The 19,647-nt window shown below is 30.9% G+C and overlaps 1 protein-coding gene across 3 annotated transcripts in view; it reads left to right on the top strand.

Annotated features, from left to right (window-relative positions):
* The first annotated feature begins 872 nt into the window (after window positions 1-872).
* LOC139520746 (neuronal acetylcholine receptor subunit alpha-9-like) overlaps window positions 873-19,647 on the top strand; it is a 37,632-nt gene continuing 18,857 nt past the window's right edge. Inside the window, exons 1-3 of one of the 3 annotated variants that reach the window (XM_071313667.1) lie at window positions 873-1,456; window positions 16,086-16,240; window positions 18,585-18,629. In XM_071313667.1, the coding sequence (XP_071169768.1) occupies window positions 1,423-1,456; window positions 16,086-16,240; window positions 18,585-18,629 (234 nt within the window). In that variant the 5' untranslated portion in view covers window positions 873-1,422. Of the gene's footprint in view, window positions 1,457-15,449; window positions 15,478-15,653; window positions 16,241-18,584; window positions 18,630-19,647 lie in introns of those variants that run through there. The other 2 variants (XM_071313668.1, XM_071313669.1) reach the window with 2 other exon arrangements.

Here is a 19,647-nt window from a genome sequence, read left to right as displayed (position 1 = left end):
TCGGTAAATTCCGTGATTTTAATATTTTCTAATCAATATGTCCAAGCAATGAAAAATAAATGGTTATTATTTTTATACATACGTTTTGTGTATTAACTATTTAAAATCTAAGCTTTATACGAAGAAATCGAACACAAAAGTATCTCAATCATTTAACCGTTTTAATACGCAGTTTAAAGTGTAAATTATACACTTTACTGTTCTATTTTTAGAGAATAGCAATCATACATAAATGTACAGTTTCTTACCAAAATAGCAACATAATTTCAAGATTAAATCATCACATTGTCACATGATTATATAATCTGTACCAAATTGACAGTTTGTGGTGAGTTATTATCATAACTAATCACTATAGAAAATGAACACTTTATCATAATATGAACCTATAACCTAGTATCATGATTTCAATCCGACCCCACTTACGGACGCGTTGAACATATAATGCATGCCACTCATTAATAGCCAATCAGACGTTAAAATGACCTTCATTTCCCCCATAATCATTCCGGAAACAGCCACGAAGCAGCCATTAGATAGTATTTATAACCAATGAAATAACAGAAATACCGTTAACAGATTTACCCGAACCTGACGTTTAGCCTCTGACTAATCACCATGGTGATACGGTAATCATATTATGTATTCATCCTATTTAATATAACAAACGCCAGATCAGTCCGCTCAGCTAAATACATTCATTTTGTTTGTTGGTAATAAAAGTGTAGTTAAGACTTATGTACATATATACATTCAGATTAAAACAGATTATGTAAGTTCATACAATATGTTTACAAACACGTGGATCCTGGCTAATGTGCCTAATGATTATAAATATTATTGCACAATTCGCTAAAAAAATATTTACGTTATTTGATCCTAGTATGTATCCGAAAGGATTATAAAATCAAATCAAATTAGGCGAAATCAGTTGTTTACGAAATGACGTTTAATCATAATTAAAATCATTAATAATTCAGGAACATTTATTTAAATTACCTTGGGATATTGGCTCTACTTGATAAACTATGAAAGTAATTCATTAAACAGATAACTTTATTTATTGATTATAATGATTAAGAAATAAAATCATATTCTTGACTTGTAAATGAAACGGAGCGGAGATTTATTTAAAATTGGAAAATTATCCTTAGTATAAACAATGACATTGTTTACATACATTGTAATGTAGATACTATATAGATTGTTTTGGATATGTTAAATGGGTACATTCGTTGTTTATGGTCCAGTGAGCCGAATAATTATCAGTTACATTTTGAATTGCGGTATTTTAACATGAAATGGAAAGGAGATATATATTTAACTTGATCATATGTAACTTCGAGGGAAATTCATTTTATATGTCCGGTTTTATTTTGTGATCAAATTCAAGTGTATAGATAAAGGAATATTTTCATCGAGATGTGGAATTATGTTGTTTTACTTATTTTTCAAGGTAGGTCAGACTCTTGTCTCTTTTATATGTTAATATTTTTTCACATTTTTTTTTCAGTTTAAATATTTTTGGTACATTGGTTTTGCATAGCGTTTCAGCCAAGTCGTAGTTATCGTTAACTTAACGCAATACAGTCATAATTTTAATCCTATATTAACAAATTTACACATGAAACGACATTCTTATGGTGATAAAGACGAAAAAAAGTATTCATTTGTTTGACAAAATTCTAAAGCAATTGTATGCATAAATTGGAACTAGAGAACAAGTTGCAACGAAGTCTTGAAATGTCATAACAATGAATGATATAAAACATAAAATGCTGCACATGTAAAAAAAATGTATTTTATAAAAGAAACCGCTTATGATCCGTAAAATGAAATCCTAACATGGCTTTCAAGTTACTAATTTTAAATAGATTTAAAGAAAACAGATTTTGTTAGTTTACACTGTAACGGAAATATATTGACAAAAAAAAAGTTAATTGCACTTATCAATAAATAAAATTCGTTCACAATATGACAATAGCGTTGAAATTCAAATTCATTGTCATACAAAAATGGACGAAAATATAGAAAAAAGTGGATTGGAAAGTATTTCATCATTTCTATTTAAATATGTAGCATATTGGCCATGCATTACTTTACATCATGTAGAAAACATGTTAATGAATGAGTTTCATTAAAGTGCAACAGTTTTAAGAACAGAAAAATAATTTCTCGGAAATATTGAGGAAGTGGAAGGAATCATATTAGCTTTGTGTTATTATATACTAAGTTCATCACGCTACGATGTCAAATTTCCTTTGAGACAAATCTCTTTAGAAAGATAGAAATGTTTTTTCTAAGAATGATGATCTTATCGTTTCGGAAAATGTCTCATTTGAAAAGAATACAATACACCAAAACTATCTCATTCCACATCTTATTTTTTTTTATCGTTCAACATGTTATCTGATATCTATGGTTTTAACGGCAGTTCATATTGCCTAGAGGTTCAGTTTTTAAATGTTCGCTTAAATGAATCCATGTTTCAATTGTTTCCGTACGTTTTCTTTTGTAGCAAATGTTTCATTTTTTATTATCAGATCGGAGTAAGTCTGGTTGATAATAGGCCAACAAGGGCAAACATGTGCTGTGTATTTATTGAATGGACGTGCAAGCACGTGCAACTTCTTAACTACAACCATGCTGTTGGCGTATCTTTATTCTTTCAATTTGTAACACGACTGTACTGTTGGGTTGTTGTCTCATTCAAGCGTTTCTATTTAGAGTCTTGTACGTCATAGTATTTGAATGCAATATACAAAATGTATGTAGACAACTCATAAAGGGACAAGGAAAACAGATTAAGATTGTGTAATAATAGGAAACATCTGAAATGAGAAAAATGGCACAGTGCTTTCGGATATTCAAAAAAGCGTACAATTTTTTAACCAACATTATGTACTTCTGAGTATATGTATCCACCATTACTCTGTATTTATAAAAGTGTGAATGAATCAAAAGTCCAACTAATGGCTTTTAATATATTCCGTTCCCTCTCATTCCTTAATGGTATTAGGGTATTATGATTGAGTAATATACTAAAAGAGGGACGAGATACCAGAAGGACAGTCAAACTCATAAATCGAAAATAAACTGACAACGTCATGGCTAAAAATGAAAATGACAAACAGACAAACAATAGTACACATGACACAACATAGAAAACTAAAGAATAAAAAACACAAACCCCACCAAAAACTAGGGGTTATCTCAGATACTCCGAAAGTGTAAGCAGATCCTGCTCCACATGTGGCACCTGTCGTGTTGCTTATGTTATTACAAATCCGGTAAGTAGTCTAATTCGGTAGGTCACATTCATGAAAGAGAAGGGAATAGTAGTTATTAAGTCGTAATGAACATATCCGATATCATTTGTGAAACGGTTATTCCATAACGGTCAACCTACCCGTAATGGCGTCCGTAAAATTTACGAAGTGATGATTTCAACTTCACCATTTGGAACTCTTGGTTTAATAGCTTTCTTGTAAGCAGCAACTAAAATATGATGTGGCTAATAATTTCAATGTAATAAACTATAATAGGCAACATAACGGGCTTCAACAATGACCATAACCCATACCGCATAGCAAGATATATATATAATAAATATCCCTAAAAATAACGCAAACGAGAAGACTAACGACCTTATTTGATTTTCTATTATCTTATCTGAACTGACAATGTCCTTGTCTACTGGTTAATACTCAGAGGCTAGCAAGACTAAAACCGTTTGACAAGATCTTTCATTTTTTCTATCATTTTGACAACATATGTATGAGCCTCATTAATATGGAGATAAACTTAAAATATCTGTCAATGGTCAGATACGAAACTTAAAATATTTGTCAATGGTCAGATACGATTCAAAATATCAATGTAAAATATTTCGTTGGTGACGGAATTTATATCGTTCTAAAAAAACAAAAATACAGAGAGGATGTATATGTATATGAACGTTGTTGTGTGTGTACTTTCTTATAAGTACTTGTTATATAAATAATAAACCTCTTCTTCAAACAGTGGACCTAAATATGTTTTTTACACTTGAGATATCATTATATGTTTGCATTCACATAAGGTGGTGTATTTTTATTTGCATGAAGAAATTTAACACCAAGCGCACCTTTTACAGTTGAAGTGTTTCCGAATTTGTAAGGTTTCTGCGTTTAATCTAAAAGATTAACGCTTTACTAGAGAAACCTGCCATCATATTTCATAACAATTCAAACTGTTTATGATCTCTTTAAGATTGTTTCATTAACGGAGTAAAGCTTCTCTGACAATGATATTTTAAGAAGAAATATCGGTACTAATATGACAACCACTAAAGAATCCACCGAGTCGCCATTTTCAATTCGTTAATCAATGTACGAGATACGTTTTAAATTAATCACTGACCCCCACATGTCTTTTATCGACCATCTAATATATATCTCCTCTTTTATTGAAACACTTAGGATATATTACCCCTAGGCACATATACATTTTGTCGTGTTTTTGACAACTTTTGTTAATTTTCGTTTTCATTGCTCTTCAACGTTGTACTTGATTCGATCGCCACTTTTAAGTCTTATGATATAAAAAAATAACGCGCGTATGGTTTGTCATATTTTGTAACGGTATTCAATCTTCATAATCCGAAAAATAAAGTATATCTGTATGTTCTTTATCAAAGCGGTGGGACATACTACTTTATAAAAATTTGAAGCAAAAGGGATGCTTTATGTCAAATTTAATTTCCAAAAATCAAAATAAGAATAACAGCTCTGTTCCTATACTTGAGGTTTTGTCGTCTAGAGCGATCGTGTAGGTATTATGTATCGTGGAAATTTAAAAACATATTGCAACTTCAATTGACAGTTTAAGTTATATGAAGAATAATAACATGCGTTTGTTTTGTTTCAAACATATATGGGAACGAATAAATGAATAGCAATTCGTTTTTATCAGTCGAATTGTGACAATTTTGTCAAAATAAGATAAGAAAAAAATCGCCGATACATTCCTTAATTTCGCTTAAATAAACTATCCCCATCAAGTTTCATTGAAACCGTCGTATAAAGGAATTTTGTCAATTAAGTATGCCTAAACCTCTCACGATATAACGTACTGTATCATAAAAGTTTTTGATATCTTGATATTATGCGATAATTATAACATATAATCATAAATAATTACGTACTTTTTTAATAGTTGTAGTAAATATTGTTATGTTCAATTAATCGTTCTCACCTTCGACAATATTATGGAATCAATTTCTTTCTATTCTCAGTAATATCATACGCAAATATTTGTTTTTGACTTTTTCTTCATAACGATGATTAAGCCAGTCATAATTATACAAGTTCAACTGTTTAAAGGATGAGTATCAAATGTCAGTCAATGACACCAGTTCGTATAAAAAAGAAATTTTTGATGTTAAACTTTAAAGTCATATGAATCGAATTTCTTCTTACTCATATTTTTATAGAAATTATTGAATTATTGATTTCAGCGTCCCAATTGTAAACCTTACGTTTCTATTTAGCAACATTCCAGCAGCTCCTGCATACGGAGTATATATCTGCCATTTGATACGATATTCCCGGGCTTGTATTTCGTATCATGATTTCCTCAATAGAGGATTGCTGCTCAAAAGGAAGCTATTAAACCACGAGTTCCAAAGGGTTAAGTTGAAATCATCCCTTTGTAAATTTTAAGGACGCCATCACGAGTTGGTTGACCGTTATGGAATAACCGTTTCATAGATGATATCGGTTATGTTCCTTAAGTCGTAACTACAATCCTTTTCCCTTAAGACGAATGTGACCTAACTAATTAGAATATTTACCGGATTTGTAATAACATAAGCAACACAACGGGTTCCACATGTGGAGCAGAATCTGCTTACACTTTCGGAGCACCTGAGATCACCCCAGTTTTTGGTGGGGTTCTTGTTGCTTAGTCTTTAGTTTTCTTTGTTGTGTTTTGTGTACTATTATTTGTCTGTTTGTCTTTTTCTTTTTTAGCCATGGCGTTGTCAGTTTATTTTCGATCTACGAGTTTGACTGTCCTTTTGATATATTTCGCCCCTCCTTGAACCAATAAATGCATATACAATAAACTAAGGACGTTATATGAGAAGTTTCTCATACAACCTCCTTGAATAAACCAAGTCCTGTATATATGTTTTTTACATTTATGACGAATCTGTACCGTAATTATCGAGAAATAATAGTTCATTCAGTGATCGTTGATCGCAAGAGAATTAAATATCGAGTTGGTTGCCGAAGTTTACGTGGAGCACGTAAAAAATAAGTGATTTTATATAAAAACAAGAGGCTGTCACAACGACAGCAAACCGGATTTATTAATATTTATTTGTGTCCTGGCAATATCACAAGAACCATTAGTGATGAACGGTGAAAATGAAAATCGTCAATATCACATTTGACCTCCATTTTGTCCTCAGTATCAACATATTAAAATTTGAAAAGCTTAGATTGAATGGTTCATGAGAAAATGCAACAACGTGAATGGAAACGCCATTTTACAATCTTTCAAGAACCATAACTCCTGAACGGTAAAAGTCAAAATTGTCATTATTGAACTTGACCTCTATTTTGTCATCAGTAACAACATATAAAAATTTCAAAAGGTTTGGTTGAATGGTTCATGAGAAAATGCACGGACACGACTGGAAATACCATTTTTCAATTTTTCAAGAACCATAACTCCTGAACGGTAAAAGTCAAAATCGTCATTATTAAACTTGACCTCTATTTTGTCATCAGTAACAACATATTAAAATTTGGGAAGCTTTGGTAGAACAGTTCATGCGTAAATGCACGAGTTCACACGACTGGAAACTCCATTTTTCAATCTTTCAAGAACCATAACTCCTGAACGGTAAAAGTCAAAATCGTCATTATTGAAATTGACCTCCATTTTGTCATCAGTAACAACATATTAAAATTTGGGAAGCTTTGGTAGAACAGTTCATGCGTAAGTGCACGGACACGAATGGAAACTCCATTTTTCAATCTTTCAAGAACCATAACTCATGAACGGTAAGAGTAAAAATCGCCATTATTGAACTTGACCTTCATTTAGTTGTCAGTAACAACATATTAAAATTTTAAAAGCTTTGGTTAAACGGTTCATGAGTAAATGCACGGACAACATGTGATTGCCGGCCGGCCGCCCGACGTACATCACAAACCAATAACCGACATTTTTGTCACAAAAATCTGGTTAATGATAAAAAAAAACACCATATAGTTTGCATGCGTATCAATTTGTAGGTAACTTTGTTAAATAATTTTGTGTTTTTAATCTGTTCTTTAAAAAAAATAAGTTTTTACTATTTACCTTCCAGACTATATAACTGATTTTCTTTTTTCAAAAATTCCAAAGTTCACGCACACTTGTTTTAAAAATAGTCAAATGAATAAATCATATTCAACTTTAATATAATTTGAAGTTTCATATGACTTTAAATTAGCGTAGTATGGGTGTTCAGAGATTTATCCGAAAATTGTAATTGTGTATATATACATTAATTTGTGTTTCTTTCCGTGACTGTAACAGCCTTATTAAATACCGATTTACATTTCAATGAATGATAGCAATCATTTAAGAAGACAACGGATACATTTCATTGTAAATTGTCATTTATTGCGCGATGTTAATTAGCTGAACAGATGCATGAAGTAATTAAACTTGTTCGACTGAAAAGTTTGTACTTTCAATGAGGCTATTTCAAAGATATTTATATATATATTATATAAAAGTTGTCATCAAGTGTTTTAAAAATCATATTAACAATAACGTGTCTCCGCTGGAGAGTTAGCCATGAATAATATTTTACAAAGGTAAAAACGAAAAAGAATTGATATATTTTAAATCTTTTGTGTATAAAAGCAGTCAACCGTTTACTTACTTAAATGCATACATTTTTGAAATCCCAACAAACTTTCATAAAAACCAAATTATCACACCCACTGCTCTATAGTCAGTGGAAAGTAAAAAATTTCGTTGGAGAATTGCATAACATCCTGTAATTGTTTGCGCATTAGGGCCTACGAAAAAGGATAATAATTTCGGTTTAACATGTTTAACTCTGGGTGCAAATGTCACAGATGAGATGTATCTAATAGTTGTCTAAAGAATACGACGCTTGACGCTACAAGACCATGGCCCAGATATAAAAATGGTTGCTACATGACAATGTTTGTAATTTGTTATCAAAACCTTTTTAAAAAAATAGGTTAATACCTCGGATGCATGGAAGCTTGTTTATCTACTCATGTGTACATATAACGTTTTACACAAAGCTGTGTTGGTGTTAAATCATTAAAACAGTACTTCATGGCATGCAGATATTAATCTTACAATTTCTAAACACTTTCATTGATATATATATAAGATCATAAACTACTAAAGTATTCCTAATGAGGAGGTTGGTCGTCTCCAGCAGGTTGCTACTTTTATTTTATTTCAATTTGAACTTATAACATTGATAGTACGATAAGTTTTCTGCTTGGTTCATTTAATTTTTTTATATTGAGCAATGTATAATCTTTATTAGTTGATTCGTAAAGGCAGGGAACAATAAAAGGGGTAATTCTGATTTACATGATACTGCACGGGATACTTCTGGATAACATGAGTTCCACCCTTTTGCGATTGTCTTTTTTTTGGGGGGGGGTAGTATGGATGTGCTTGATTTTAGTTTTGAATATCATATTTTGTAATTTGTTATTTGTCTATTTGTTCTGACCTCCAGAGTTCCCGCGAAAAGAAAAAAGCTTCGAATGCACGAAATGATCAATGCAAAACAATTCAAATGAGAAAACTAACCGCATCATATCAGCTAAATAACATCGCTACATAATAAAAAAATAATATACTTATTAGTATATATTATTGCGCTATATTTTGTATTAGCATACATAATGTATCGGGGTTTTTTATTTGAAAATACCAATACTAAAAATTCAGACTAAAAACAGTACTTGATATACATAATTATAGATACTGTAATTCAGCATGATTAATTGTAACACATGCAGTATTTTTCAAATCTTAGTCGAGAACGGTCTCTATAGCTTAAACTTGTGAATCAGCGGATATGAAAGTATTGATGGCAAACGAGGGTATAAATTGTTTATACTTTTTAGCTTTTTTTATTATTTACTTCGGTGATGCATGCGGCTTGTACTTTAGATACTGTAACAGTCTTATTGCTAACAAAGGTTTCTTGAGCTTTAAAAAAATACACAACAGAAAGAAAAAGGAGAACGTTTGTTCTTTTTTTTCATTTCTAACTTCTGTTGGATAGAGTTTTGAAACTGTTTTTCATTTCTGTTATGTGAGCAAGTATAGTACTAGCAATAATGTTTTGTCATTAGATGCTATTCCCTTTTCAATCTCTGTATGGATTTCATCGTCTAGAGCCTTTCCGAAGTCCAGCTTGATAGCTTTGCATCATATTTCAATCATTCAAACCATCTTTCTCAGCATGATCGGAAAAAAGAGCTATTTCATATACGATATCAAAGTAATTGCTATATAAAGTTTATCCCATATACCATGTATACGAGGGTGATTGATTTACCATTGTTTACGGAATAGAGAATAATTGGCAAAAAAAAAGTAAAGCATAGAGGGAAAAGGCTTAAAAAATTGGAAAATACAGAAAAGAAGACCGTCAAATATGTATGACATTTTAGTCTTAAATGCATGATTTTTGTATAAATTGTTATTGGCTTTGAAGTAGCTGTTAGTAACTACGAGTACTGTCAAACCTGCACTTAATGTCTTTTTGTTGTTGGGATGTAAAAGTATCCGGTCAGACTCACGTCTACTCTTTGTTTTTGTTATATGTGTATTTCTATTTGTATCCATCTAAGAGTAAAGTCTTTTTCGACAGATTTTTATAGTTCGTTCTTATTTTGTACTATTACACCACTGTCAAAGGTGAAGGAAGGGTTAGGATGTTTAACCCCGCAACATAATATATAAAAAAGAAGATGTGGTATGATTGTTAATGAGACAACTCTACACAAAAGACCAAATGACACAGAAATTACCAACTATAGGCCTTCGACAATGAGCAAAGCCCATACAGCATAGTCAGTTATTAAAGGCCCCGAAATGCCAATGTTAAACACTTCAAACAAGAAAACAAACGGCCTAAAATGAAAAAATATGTAACACATAAACAAACGGCAAACACTGAATTACAGGCTCCTGACTTTGGACAGGCACATACATACATATGTTGCGAGGTTAAACATGTAAGTGGGATTCCAACCACCCCTAGCACGGGACAGCGGTATAAAAATACAAAACAAGAACGAACTATAAAAATCAAATACAAGTGAACGTGGCCGGGTACTTGTATATCCCAACAAGAAAAAGACACTTAGTACAGATCTGAGAGTACTCGCAGTTACTGAAAGCTATTTAAAAGCCCACTTACAACAAATAAAACAATCGTGCATCTTAGACTTACGTGTCTGTCCCAAGTTAGAAGCCTGTAATTCAGTGGTTATCGTTTGTTGCTGTTTTGCGATTTTTTTTGTTCACTTTTTGTACATTAATTAGGCTGTTATGTTTCTCGATTGAATTGTTTTGCATTTGTCATTTCGAGGCCTATAAAAGCTGACTATGCATGCGGTATGGACTTTGCTCTTTGTTGAAGGCCATATTGTTGACTATAATCTGATTATTTCTGCGTCATTTGGTCCCTTGTGGAAAGTTGTCTCATTGGCGATCATCTTCATCTTATATATTATATAGTTTTAGTTGTATGAAGCCAATTTAGAAAATTTCAATCATGTAGGCGAAAACACAGGCGTTTGTGGAGTGGATCCACCTTCTTTATTTGTGTTTATATTTTATTTGAAAAAAAAATTTCATGTTTTAACTTACATTAAGTTAGAGTTGATTTTTTTTACCAATATGTGACCCCCTGGGTTTTTTTTTATATTTCATCGGTTGCACTTCAGTTAATATGTGTGTTCGGTTCATTGTGTATGGAATATCATCTTTCTGTGTCAATTGTTAATTCATCCATTACATGTCTTTGTTCAAAATTCTGAAGCCTTCAACTTAATCTCAGAAGTTGTCTACCTTAAAGTTTCATATATCTTGATAGTCAACTCTTCAAAACATGATCTATTATATTGAAAATTGGGGAAAAAGAGAGGAAAACGGAAAAAAAAAAGAAACCCGGTTGTTTATAGTTAATAGAAGAAGGCAATAAAGCCCGGATAATAGCCAAATAGTCCAGCAACGATAAATTGGTGCCGTTTAATATTATTAATATAATACATGTAACACTGATGGTCCCCGAGGATGGATAACAACGGTGTCAGCCCAGCAATAGCTACAACTTACAAGTTACTGTCGGCATAGAAATACGGAACAGATCGGTTTTATGAACATTTAATTTAAATAATTATACATTGGCAGTGATAGATCTTTATGATGAACCCGGACCTTATTGTTGATATACATGTACATACATTTGTAGTTCAATTATTCATAAATATAATTTATAAAAACATTGTTTAATACAAGACTTGGCTTGATAAGGGAAGTGTAATATTAAACTATTGAAACATTATCTGTAAGTTTAAAATACGCAATTAAAAATAATAAATTAAAATATATAATGGTTTACAATCTCAGAAGATGTCTACCTTAAAGTTTCATATATCTTGATAGTCAACTCTTCAAAAAATTATCTATTATATTGAAAATTGGGAAAAAAGAGAGGAAAACGGGGAAAAAAAAGAAACCCGGTTGTTTACAGTTAATAGAAGAAGGCAATTAAGCCCGGATAATAGCCAAATAGTCCAGCAACGATAAATTGGTGCCGTTTAATATTATTAATATATATGTTACAGTAAATAGGTGAAATTAGGAATTACATGTAATTACTAAACATTTAAGTAAATACCTGTAATTACTAACCAATTTAGTAATTACATGTATTTACTAGTTGTTTCAGTGATTACTGGTAATCACTGATTTTTAATGTCATTTTTACAGCTATTTACTAACTTGATGTTTTTGTTTTAAAATTCAAAACATAATTCAAGATACCAAATAAAAAAGTAAAGGGTAGGGTATTTTAAGGGAGCTTACTTAGGGATGTTGGAATATAAGACACATCAAAAGTGCATACTCTTTAGTGTTTTATGTATTGAAACTGGAAAATGGTTGTTTTATAGGTTTTGAAACTCCGTAAATATATGCATGCAAGACAATGATATCAATTCAAAATTGATTTTCATAATTTTGTTAAACTAAAATCTCCGTCAAGCACTGTGGTTTAAAACTTTAAAATCATTTTCTCCAAATATCTTGGATTTCTACCAAACTTGGACAGAAGCTTAATGCTTATGATCATAAGATAATATCCAAAAGTAAAGTTTGAAAAAAAAATCCTTTTTTTTCGTATATTACTTATAAAAGGACTAGTTTTCCCCAGTTAACATTACATACACTCTGCAGTTAAAGTTTTTAAAACATTAGAATTTATAAACCATCCTGTATTTTTACCCAATTTTGACAGAAGCTTCTTACAGTACTAGTCAAAAGATAGTATCTAGAGGAAAATTTTAATATTTTTCCCTCATTTTTGTTGAGCCTGCGATTAACAGCAAAAGAAGGCGAGACTATTTGTTCTGCAAAACCCTTACAATTTTAATAGATTAATACATCAATAACCCATCTCCAGCTAGGGGTTGAATTGAAGGTATTCAATGAGGTCCAAATATTCACTCGCAAGTGCACAACTCATCAACCTTGTTTCTCAGCTAATTTAACAAAATAGAACCAGATTGGCTGCTAACAGTGAATTCTAATTTCACTATATCATTTTTATTAATGATTTAACAACAAAAAAAAGATATTTATTTTTTTTTTATATCTAGAAGCTAATGACATAACTTTATCTTATCTTTATAAGGTAATAAGTCTAAATATTCTTCAAATTCAAAGTTTTCTTTAAAAAGTTAAAACATAATGCTTTGGGAGAATTTTCCATTTCTGATTTCCATGTCTGCTGAAATTGGTAAAAAATTATCTGTATAATGGTCAACTTTAACCATTTTGGATTAAAACTAAAGTTACTCTGATTTAACCAAATATTTGAAAGTCCATATTTATTCAATAGATTTTTTTATACAAATCAACCATTCAAAATTTTAAGAGTACTAACTTTTGATCATCTAACCATAATACAACATTGTTTTAGCAGTCAGTAAATAGGTGTAAAAATTCATTTTAAAATTAGTAATTACTGGTAATAACTGGGCCGTTTAAGGAATTACTTGTATTAACTAAGTGCATCAGGAATTACCTGTAATTCCTAAATTTTAGTAATTACATGTAATTCCTAATTTCACCTATTTACTGTAACATATACATGAAACACTGATGGTCCCCGAGGATGGATAACAACGGTGTCAGCCCAGCAGTAGCTACAACTTACAAGTTACTGTCGGCATAGAAATACGGATTAGATCGGTTTTATGAACATTTAATTTAAATAATAATAATTATACATTGGCAGTGATAGATCTTTATGATGAACCCGGACCTTATTGTTGATATACATGTACATACAATTGTAGTTCAATTATTCATAAATATAATTTATAAAAACATTGTTTAATACAAGACTTGGCTTGATAAGGGAAGTGTAATATTAAACTATTGAAACATTATCTGTAAGTTTAAAATACGCAATTAAAAATAATAAATTAAAATATATAATGGTTTACAATGTGTCATTTTAGTGAGATACGAAAACGTGTATGCACATGTAAGTGAAAAATGCAAAATTAAAGTGTCAGTTTTCATTATAGTTAAACGAAGTCAGTTAAATGCAAATGACAACCATTATTTATAAGTTTGATTAATGTTTTTAAGACTTTCCTTTTCCTACGTCTGTACATAGTGGTACATAGCATTTCAACTTTTAAAAGAAATTAAAAAAAAATGTGTAATATAGCATGCCATGCATTTGGTTTGTTAACACATCGTTAGTGATCCGTATAAAGAGCGCCTTACCCTATCTTATATATACCTCTATTTTCTAATGGTTGTGAATAATCTGATTAAAATACAAGTTCTGTGTCAATCAGATTGCTGTGATATGATCTATTTTTCCTAATCCAAGTTGTTCATTCATTTGTTATATTTGATTTTCACTGGACATATTAACCATGCTAAGGAGAAATCGTACCAATTAAAAATCAAGCGATAAATAAAAGTTCTTTATCTTAGTTACACCATGGAAGTAATATTCAATATTACCATGGAAGTAATATTCAATATTACTTCCATGGTTACACAGTTACAATCATCAAGAATACCAACTTTCGTGTTGCGAATCATTTAAACATTACATTTTCCGCTTGATTAAAACAGTTTACATATAATTAAAGTTACACATTTTAAAAATTCTGAAATTACTATTTCTTTGTATTCAGGCCGTATAAAAGAATTATAAAAAAAAAATGAAACTAAATCGATTTAAAAGTAAGAGTTCATTTAAAATCTTTATAATAAAATAGATTTTAATATGCCGAAGTAAATAATAAACAACTTTGAAGTCATAGTACGTGTTATTTGCCAGTTTACTTTCTACCAAATTTAAAGAAAATTGACACATACATTTATAATATAAATACTTTATACACATGATATAATTCAGACATGTTTCAACTTAAACGATTACGAAGTATGTGGCAATGTGATATAAAAAAAAACAATGAAGAATAAACAAAGAATAGATTGAAGATTGCATCCGCCCTCAATCCGCCTTTGACTATTTTATATATCAACTGCATTATGTGTATTCTAATATGAACTCAGAATTTTTTTTTTTTTAATTTGGTAAAGTAGTATTTTGTCCCACTTTGGGGCATTACATTTTTCGGTCTGTACGTCCGATCGTCCGTCCGTCTGTCCCGCTTCATGTTAAAGTTTTATGTTAAGGTAGTTTTTGATGAAATTGTAGTCCAATCAACTCGAAACTTAGAAAACAAGTTTTATTTTAAACAACGTCAGCGTCCCCACTGAAAACTGACCCTGTGATCGATTTAAGTCTAGAATATTTACCCTCCATTCATGAAAAATAGACCTTTGTATGAAATATACACATCATTATTCGACTAAATATACAAAATGATAAAAGCTATTTTCTATTATATGAGAAAAAATGTAAATATGCATATATCGAAATTAAACTTAGATAGCACTTCAATATTCTATATTCAAAAGATTTGTATCATTGTTATGTCATTATCTTCAAATAGACTGTCCCTATGCAAATTAAACGTAAGCTCCGCCCGATCATTTGAAATAACATTGGTAATAAAATATGTGTAAATCAGGTCTCAACTCGTTACAGAGAATACTCAGTTTGTTTCTACGTCAACCATACTCTAAACGTCTAAATGAAATTATCATGTCAGGGAACATTTAGAACTTAATTTAATGACATTGTAATACATGTAATCACCTCATTAGAACATCTATTATTAATTACAATTAGAATATCTATACTTGTAGTTGCTCAATTAATAATAGAAAAATCTATAACTTATAGTTGTGGAAATTCATCATAACAGTTATGCTGTGCGCTTATATTGATCGATACTCAAATATTGTTGAATAAGGAAACAAATGGGCTTGGAAATTTAAAAAAAAACTCTGCTATAATACTGATTTGAAGTTTTGTACGTTCGTTTAAAATCCGTAGTAATAAATGGAAGTTTCTAGTTAAAATAAATAATTAATAAAAGTTGCTTGCATGGACAATATATATATAAATTTAGATTGGAATTAATACTAGCAAACGATGAGAAATAATAGAATCCTGATTCGTAGATCAGCATAAACGATGATCCGCAATTTGTACATGGATAATTTATCATTGTAGTCACACCAGTTGTCGTGAGGAAGATTATAAACTTGAAGCATTTGTCTAACATAAGACGTTAACAGCAGTGATACTTTCGCAATGTATACATCTACTCTATGCGTCATTTTGTGCATAATTCAAACCTGTTTTGTAGGGATGTACTTGGCACAAACACAGCTACTCACAACAGAGTTGTACCAACATCTATTTATGAATACCAACTATACGATAGATTTGTTACCAGTTTGTCAAAATGGCGGGAATGTTACAGTTAAGCTGCAGACGGCACTCAGACAAGTTATGGATGTGGTAAGTAACAAGTTCATTATACACCTTAGTAGAAGATTGGATAGTGAGAGGTGAATTCGAGTTGAGATAACCAATGATAATCTGTTTATTGCTATTTTACCTTGATATTGCTATTGATAACGACACGTGCGCCCTTAGTTTTTAGCGACACTGTTTCATATCACTCTACTGTGCTGAAAAAAGAAATTATAAGTCAGTAAGAACGAATGAAAATTTCGTAAAATTGCGATAATGAATGTAATTTGTATTTAAGCATTACGCCTGTGTAGAACTCATTAAAGACATTGTGATGAAATTTTTCAGACATAAATTGTCATTTCAGAAGTGTCAAAACATCGCATTTAATCGTATTTCTTGAATTACCTTTGTTTCTTACGTGATAAAAAATGCCACACGAATTATTTTTCTTTTTTTGCTGTGGGGATGTATTAGTACTCTGCCACGTACTCTCTGTATTTTTGTAAGAGATATTTTCTACTTTGTATCGATCTGACAAGTTTTTTTTTTTTTTTAAGTTTTTATGTTGTACTGCTACACCACTGTTCTATGTAGTAAAAGTAAGTTCAGGAGTAAGCAATTCTAGTTAGTATCATTCTTCGAAAAAATGTATTTGATCTGTAAAATAATTGGTTTATTATATTCCTACACGTTTGAAGTTTTGCCGTTTAATATTTATCTTTTGTGAGAACATGTCTCTTGTTAGATGATATTAGTCTTGTAATCGTATAAAAAATAGTTGTCTCTTCATTTATATAAAGATTCCAATTTCTTTTAAAAAAAACAGAACATGTATTATATACATGTATATTAAAATGTCTAGGTCAATAATGTCCAGGAGTTCAGTGAGTGTTGTTGGTTGGTTGGTTGGTGTTTGACAGTTTGTTTTCGTGTTTATTGTACATACATAGTTGGATTTACCGGTTGCAATGCTTTACGTTTTGTCATGTTGTAGTCTTTTTAAATAGCTGAGTAAATGATATGGACTTTGCTGATTTTTGAAGGACTTCCATTTTGACCTGCAGTTGTTTACATCTACATTCAGTTTCTGTTGGATATGTGAGACATTGGCAACTAAACCGTTTTATTTGTATATCAAAATCCCTCCCCTCCGATGTCAACAAATTTCAGATCGTTGATTCATCATAATGAAACATTAATGTGGCCATAATGCACTAATAAATATAAAATGGTTATAGTATATTTATGTACAGGATAAATGGACCTGTATTCCTAGACATATAATGCAATTTAATGAGATACATATTTGCGAGAGTGAACATATCAGTTGTTTGATCTATGATGATATCTTAACTCTGTCGCACACAAGGATGTAGAAATTAAATGATATATTAGTGATAGCGCATAGACGTTTACCCCCATCTCTCTTTATTCAGAATCAATGCAGCATTAAAATAGGGTATATAGATATGCATTTTATGGTTATGTATCATACAAGATGTGTTAATGTGAATTTGAATTGTAAACATTTTTTTTTTTTATCGCTCAAACCTTTTAGAATGAAATTCAAAACAGTGTGGCTGTGGCCATTGATTGACACATTAAATTCATCCATTGACTGGGACAATTTACGTGAACGTTTGTCTGTAACGACCACTGTTCACGACGTACCTACGATAGACATTTAAACTGTGGGGTCACCAAAGGTTTCTTAACGCCTTTAATTATAAAATAATTCGAAAAATTCATCAGGAATAACCTTTATGCTTCGATTTATATAATTGATATAAATCAAAACATCGTGTTATTTCTGATTAATTTTTCGAATTACTTTATTAAGGTGTTGAGAACCTTTGGTGACCCCATAGTTTAAGTGTCTTTAAAAAGTACATAGTGAGCATGGTCGTTACATACAAACGTTCACCTAAATTGTCCCAGTCAATGGATGAATTTAATGTGTCAATCAATGGCCACAGCCACACTGTTTTGAATTCCATTCTATTTCTTTTTTTTTTAATTTCTAGGGTATTATTTCGGAGAAGTAGGATTATAAGACATATTTTCCTACTCCTGATAAACGAAAAATTCAGTCGTTGATACCTACAATTACTAACGGATTTTTATTTCCAGACAGAAAAGATAAAAAAAAAAAGAAAAAGGAAGGTTAACGTAAAGTATAAATAATGGGGCACAAGCTGTTGCATAGTTTTATTAACGAGAAATGCCAATGCTTACTTTTAATAAGCATATGTTAGAATAAAGAAAGTAGTCTTTATCTTCTCAATTTTACTACATTAAAAACATAAAAACCTACATGTTGTACCTTTGACAGCCACAGTTTTTATTTTAAATATGTTTTAACACCTTTAATTATCATTTGTTACAGAATGAAAGAGAACAGATCGTTACAGTAAATATCTGGTTCCGAATGGTAAGTCTCGTACAAAAATGTAATTTATAATTTATTTAACACAAACACGTGACCCAAGCTTTATCCTTCAAACCTCGATGTAGAACAAACTACTTCTAATTTGTAGAATCATTGATGGCCTTCGGCTGTTTTCTACTCTTTGGTCGAGTTGTAGTCTCTTTGACCCAGTATACATTTTCATTCTCAATTTTACCATAAGATTAAACAAATAGTAGTCTGTGACATGAACTGACTGCCAAGTCAAACTTGTCTTATTCAACTGTTTATTCAAAATACACTCAGACGCAGATTTCCTGCACATACATGTAATACAGCAATAAGGTAATCACGTACCAAAGTACAATCAAAATATTGAGTCGAAAAAACATAAGTTATCCGAAGGCCAAAGATTTATAGACAAACAGTCAAACGCGAGTTAACAGAATACGGAATAATGAGCAACGCGATCCCCAACCAGATTTTACTCCGGATGTTTTTTTCTTATTCAGCTTATTCTACCTGTCTTTTTATAACTAGTAAAGTAGAACTGTTTTTGGTATATTTGAAGCTTCTTTTAACGTTTACTACTGTTAGTCTATAAAAGAGGTAGAGTTTATCATTATTCACCACACTTTATTTAAAAAAAGTCAAAGTATATGTTTGTCCAGTAATTTTAAAATTATATCTTAACTTATCCTAAACCTAAAAACAGAGGATAATAAAAGTCCAGAAATAACCTTATTTTAAGGTGCCAGATCACCAATTCACTCTCTCCAATTCAGAACGTAAAAATAGCCCTTCTCTGACACAAGTCCTTTGGGTTTCATAGTATATTTATATGTAAGGTTTCTGTTAAAACATCTTAAGATGTCGAAAAATGTCAAATGTTTACCAAAGACAATGCATCAGTATGTAAATTGTCCTAGTCATGAATACATTGTATCACAGATGTCTAGTTAAACTTTTGTACAATTAAAAGGCCCTTTATAAGAACTAGATTTCTCTAGTGAAGACTTCTTATAAAATGATATTTGTTAAA

This window comes from Mytilus edulis, chromosome 4 (assembly GCF_963676685.1).
Source record: "Mytilus edulis chromosome 4, xbMytEdul2.2, whole genome shotgun sequence".
In the NCBI taxonomy this organism is placed as follows: Eukaryota; Metazoa; Mollusca; class Bivalvia; order Mytilida; family Mytilidae; genus Mytilus; species Mytilus edulis.
The sequence above is the reverse complement of the archived record's forward strand: the minus strand, read 5'-3'. Positions and strand labels throughout refer to the sequence as shown.